Source organism: Pundamilia nyererei, unplaced genomic scaffold, assembly GCF_000239375.1.
Source record: "Pundamilia nyererei isolate P.nyererei 1_Seehausen unplaced genomic scaffold, PunNye1.0 scaffold00090, whole genome shotgun sequence".
Classification (NCBI taxonomy): Eukaryota; Metazoa; Chordata; class Actinopteri; order Cichliformes; family Cichlidae; genus Pundamilia; species Pundamilia nyererei.
The window spans coordinates 1,084,063-1,089,938 of NW_005187491.1; the positions used below are offsets into that span (position 1 = coordinate 1,084,063).

The following is a 5,876-nucleotide window of genomic DNA, read 5'->3' on the forward strand; positions in this document are numbered from 1 at the left end:
ATTCAGTACAAGTGTTTTAGAGATAGCATTCAAATGAAATGTGTCAGTCAACACACAATTGATAGCAGCACAAGGGCACAGCTTGTGTAATGGAAACATTTAACGTGATCAAGTACAGTGTAGCATATCGCAACACGGGGCAGACCAAACAGGACAGAGGACAGAGACAATCTGCTCTGTCACAGTTCTTGGAAATCAAATCTGAAACAACAGGTTTCTTATTGGAGGAAGTTTTTGTAGATTTTAGCAGAGTAATCTACAGTTAGGATTCCTGTGGGCTCTGGCATATGATTGTTTGTCTAAAAGTTTGTGGAGAACTAAGAAAAAGTTCCTAGGGCTATTTTCAGGAAAAGTGTTAAGAGTGAAACTCAAAACCTCCGTGATTTCTGTGGGGAACTGTTACTGTTGAAGGCAGAGGCAAGAATAATGACATCAACTGGGATTTCAGTTACACATTTTATGTGTTCAGCGGCAATATCTGACATTGTTTTACACAAAGTCAAAATACATGTTTATGAAACCATCTGAAATCAGAAATGAATAGTTTTAAAAAGTTTTATGTAAGTGTAGGTGAACACCTTCATATTCATCTCTAGTTTAAATGAAAACATTCAGCAGCCTGTTGCCTTGAAAAGACTGAATGTAATTCATAATTTGTGAAGATTTTTTTTTTACTGTAACCTTGAAAAAAGAAAAAGGATTCAGAAAAATACTTGAAAAAAAGCTTGAATCTTTGCAGCGTTTATTTAAACATTTAAAGACGTAACCAGTCCCACTTAATGCTCAGATCAACACTAAAAGTAACAGGCTGTTCTCGTGGTTAATTGACTTGGTAACAAAGGCCTTCATTATTAGATGTAATTGGTCATTAAGAGCAAATTAAATAACCATTTATGTAAACAACATTCATCTGGTGGAATTGGTGAATATGCTTGTAGGAAATTTTTTACATTGTTCAACAGTTTCTTTATTCTGATAACAAATTATGATAGAAATCATTGTTATATGAGTGTCAAAAATAGGTGACTGTGATAGATAATATAAATTAGTAAAACATAAATTTGAGGGCTTGTGTGTTACGTTGTCTCCCCCTGGCAGATGTATTTGAACACACAGCCATAAACAGGATTTTTTTTTTTTTAGCTCTTGCTTTGGTGCTTGTGGTTCATGAATTATGCAGCAGACTGGTTGCAGTCTCTGCATACTAACAGCTCTGCTGCTTCATCCTGAGCTCCTTTTATGATGACTGAATTGTGTTTCTGATGTTTTCTTCATTTCAGGCAAATTTCTGTTATCGCTGAGCTCAAAGCCACAAACAACATTCAGCGATCTGATTTCAGATTTACAACGTTTTTAATTGGGGCATCTCTAAGCAGCAGAGTGAGGTGGAGCAGACTCAGATATTTCAAAATGAAGGCCAAAAAAAGAAAATACTATGCTATTATTTGTTCGTCTGAATAGGGAATAAGATTGAAATGGGTCCTTCTACTTCTAGACGCACTTTAAAGCCAAATGTATGTGGACATGTAAGCGTTTCAGAGCTATAAGCATTAACCTAGTGTTATTACATCATGCACTCCTCCAGGGAGGTTGTTCATAACATGCAGGGAAAGGGATCTGTTCCTTTTCAGGCACAGAAGCATTAGTTACACCCAACACATGTTAACAAGAATAACCTTTTCATTTAAATTCAACATAAACGTTCATCTATATTACAGCAAGTCCCTGTTTCCTGGGTGAAAGCCAAACACGATGGCGGTGTCAGTGATTCATTAGCGCTGGATGTGTCAGTCCAGACCTGTAAAAAAGACCATTTCTCACTGTGTGTCATTAACACTGTTTCAACATTACTGAACACCATAAACTGCCCAGCAGCTGATTCTATTTACAACCCAAATTCACAGCAGTTACAGAATTTCGATCAGCAAACAGAAATGGCTTTCTTTCTTTGTCAATGCGGTCACAGTCTGCCTCCCAGTGGACAGACAGGAGAAGACACAGCATTTGCTGTGATGTTGATATAATTTGTTTAAATGATTCTCCTTAATATGGTTTAAATATGCTGTTATTCCTTGATGACTGATTATTTTATGGAAAAAAACAGGCTCTCTGCAAATGGTTTGCTTAAACAATAATACCTATCAGAACAGCTGGGTATTTATTTCCTTACAATGTGCACATTTATTCCTGTTTCCTACCAACTCTGGTCTGGTCTGGGTTTCTTACATTTCTGCTGATTATAGCTTCCATGTCGGCTTAGTTTCCTCTTACTGTTGTCAGCAACAGTCCAGTCACAGTGGTATGTACATATCAAACTAAACCTCTTGCTCACCAGTCTTTCTTTGACCCCTGACAGGGCTCCTGTGGCTCCTGCTGGGCCTTTAGCTCTGCCGGGGCCCTTGAGGGGCAGTTGGCCAAGCAGACCGGGCAGCTCGTTGACCTCAGTCCTCAGAACCTGGTGGACTGTGTTACAGAGAACGACGGCTGTGGAGGAGGCTACATGACCAATGCCTTCCAGTATGTGAATGAAAATGGAGGTATTGACTCTGAAGCGGCCTACCCATATGTTGGACAGGTGAGCAACCCACTCTGCCAAACACACAACTAAACTTGAAGTAGCTTATTAATCTGAGCCTTTCACTTCAGTTCATTTCATGTCGTGAGTGCCACATTCTTTATAAACTAAGCACTTATATTTTAATATCACTGGGTGCTTGAACACATAAAGGCAAGATGGTCCAAAGCAGTCAAGCGGGGGTTTTTAAAGTAATAAACAAGTATAATTTAGTTGGTGTTTGTTGTTTTTTAAATGAGTGATTGCCCCACCTCTTCCAGTACTTAAGATAAGCTCGAAGTTGTTATGGTAACACACTCTTACAAACAAGCTTTGCACAAAAAGTCTTTTAACCTAGTTGTTATAAATAATACCCAGTAATCAGCTGTTAGCTGCAGATGCATAGATGGTGAAGAGGTTCTCACTTGGCTGTGAGGGTGTCACGTTTGTCCCCTTCACACGCTTCACCAACAACATGCAACGAGGAAGAAAATATTTCATTTTGACAGTAAAGTAGCTGCAAACATCTTACCAGAGGGAGGTGATTCAGCAGAAATGATGAAGTGGAAACTCTCCCACAGAGTGAGCATAGTTTCCTCTTTAGTCATTTGGTAATATGAGGAGGAAGTACATCTGCTCGGTAATGATAAAAATCTGCCGTCTCTCTATTGTTTGGCTAGTTGGAATTGCACCAAACACATCATGTGATATAACATGTGACAGAAGAGTCACAAGGTACTAAAACCTTGCATAGCAAGTATTTTGACTATTGATTTTATACAGCAATTATTAACGTTCTTTTATTGTCGGTTAATCAGTAGTAACCATTGGATTAAAATTCGATATTCTACCTAAATATGATTACACTGTGAGGTAAGGACATGAAAAGTAGCATCTTAAATTTCAAGAATTGACACTTTTAAAATGGGCAACAAACGGTTTTAGCATTTTCTCCTCCTTTGTCTTGCCTGCAGGATCAGACCTGCCGCTACAATGCATCAGGCATGGCAGCCCAGTGCAAAGGCTACAAGGAGATCCCAGTGGGTAATGAGCGCGCGCTGGCTGTTGCACTCTACAAAGTTGGTCCAGTGTCTGTGGGCATTGATGCACAACAGAGCAGCTTCCAGTTCTACAAGCATGGTCAGTGAACTTCTCATATGTCTGGTCAGATGAAATTATTATCTGCACCTACTTCATATAAGGGAAGGAAAGTGTGTTGAATAAAATCCTAGAATTTAAGGGCCTGTTTAGTCAGGATTTCTTCATTAAGTATGAATTAAATCACCTAAACATGGAGTTCACACCTAGTAAAACTAGTAAAACAATTAAACATAACACATCAACAGCTTTCTGGTTATATTCAGCATTAAAAAGTGTGCGAGGTACATCGTTTATGCACAGTTCACTAATGCAGCTCACTCTTTTTTCTCTCTCTCTCTGTTGTGAACCCAGGTGTTTACTACGATCCCAACTGTAACAAAGATGACGTCAATCATGCCGTACTGGCAGTAGGCTATGGAGTGAACACCAAGGGGAAGAAGTACTGGATTGTCAAGAACAGGTGGGACATGTCACTTGTCTGAATGGCATCAGGTGGCTCAAATGTCCACTAAAATTAAGTGTTGGTTGGTTGTTGTTTTCATGTCATCTGTCAAAATTATAAGCTGAAATGCTGTTTGACTCCTGGCGATATTTCATTGTCTCTGTCGTTCCATCTTGACTCTATCTTTTGTCTTTTCTTCACAGCTGGGGTGAGGAATGGGGCAACAAGGGATACATCCTGATGGCACGTAACCGTGGCAACCTCTGCGGCATCACCAACCTCGCTAGCTACCCCATCTTGTGAAGAGATTAGGGAAAATGAACGGGCTTTGCTTAGACTACTATAAGACGAATATACACTTGGAAATGTTCAGATTAAATGCTCATTTCAACACATCCGCAACCACTACAGTACAATATGTTTGTTTACAGTCTTTTCTAACAGGAAATGGAATTTGGAGATAACGAACAGGTTCACTGAAAACAGGCATTAAATGTTTTGAGTCTTACATTTAAAAAAACACTTTTAAACCCTGGAGTTATCTCATGCTTGCAGACCTCTGCTGTGCTCTGGTTAATAAAGAAACACATACAGTTTATTGTAACTCTAGAGCATGCTGTTGAATAAACCTAAGCCAGCACACAGGCTTGTTTTATGCTGAAGTCGCAAGTTAAATCTACATATCTACATGGCACAACATACTTTTTCTTTTTACAGTATTTGACTGGTAGTCAGTGATAGTTTCAGTCCCTACTTTTACTTGCTTTCTGTGTGAAAAAAGACAGGAAACATTGCTGTGCAATGGGAGCTACTCCTTTCCTGCTGGTAGTGTGAGTTCCTATAACTATTTTCTCTTGTGATCACAAGGACTTGTCGTTCTGTTCTGATTACATTGTAAACAGATGTTTTCTATGAAATTGAATAAAGGGTTCATTTTGACTTTGAATGCCTCATTTTTTTATGTTTTTGTAAAAAACATTTTATGGAATTTTTACAAAAACACAAACAAATATGGGAATAAGTTATGTAAGGATCAGGATATGCACTCAAAAATACTTTCCAATGGTTCTACTCCATGTGGGCACTAAAGTAAGTCAGATGAAAGGATTTAACTGTACAATAATTCAATGATACACCACAACATGATAAACTATAATCATATGATATGCTCAAACCCTGTGTGTTACATTTCCAGATTTTCTAAACAGCCTCACATTCCATAAAACTGTAAATGAGCTGCTGTCAGATCATGTTGGATAATACTGGCAGCTTATACTGAAATCATGTCCTTTGCTTCTATCACCCACCGGTTGAAGCAGATTATGATTTTATGCCATTCTGAGGCAATAGAATATAATAGAATATTAGAATATTAGTCACTGAGATCAAATGAAAACTCAAAGGAAATATTGTAGGAAATAACTTTGTCAGCTTGGTCGAATTTGTAATTTCAAGAAAGGAATTCTGGCATATGAAACATGACTGTGAGATACCTTCTTTGACAAAGCGATGTGCTTCTGTTGTGTTTATTCTGAACTTTAATCTTGCCTCTGCCATACTAATATAAAACAGAAACACAACTCTCAGTCTAATAAGAAGCTAAACTAAAACATAAAATAATAACGAGGAAACCCCAATCTGGAAATAAACCCAACTACACTGAACTAAAGATAAATAACTTAATAAATTAAAACTAAAAAACTTGATTGCTCCTAGGGTGTAATGAAAATGCTAAATGTGGGAAGTAAGACACTTTTAATGTGTAATAAAATGCTGAGT

At 38.0% G+C, this 5,876-nt stretch overlaps 2 protein-coding genes across 2 annotated transcripts in view; both read left to right on the top strand.

Annotated features, from left to right (window-relative positions):
- The window catches only part of ctsk (cathepsin K), an 11,003-nt gene extending 5,960 nt beyond the window's left edge, over positions 1 to 5,043 (top strand). The window contains exons 4-7 of the mRNA XM_005739201.1: positions 2,357 to 2,575; positions 3,529 to 3,694; positions 4,007 to 4,115; positions 4,301 to 5,043. Coding sequence (XP_005739258.1) covers positions 2,357 to 2,575; positions 3,529 to 3,694; positions 4,007 to 4,115; positions 4,301 to 4,400 — 594 coding nt within the window. The 3' untranslated portion in view covers positions 4,401 to 5,043. The remainder of the gene's footprint in view (positions 1 to 2,356; positions 2,576 to 3,528; positions 3,695 to 4,006; positions 4,116 to 4,300) is intronic.
- Positions 5,044 to 5,825: 782 nt separating this feature from the next.
- LOC102192039 (cathepsin S-like) overlaps positions 5,826 to 5,876 on the top strand; it is an 8,559-nt gene continuing 8,508 nt past the window's right edge. Inside the window, exon 1 of the mRNA XM_005739272.1 lies at positions 5,826 to 5,841. Coding sequence (XP_005739329.1) covers positions 5,826 to 5,841 — 16 coding nt within the window. The remainder of the gene's footprint in view (positions 5,842 to 5,876) is intronic.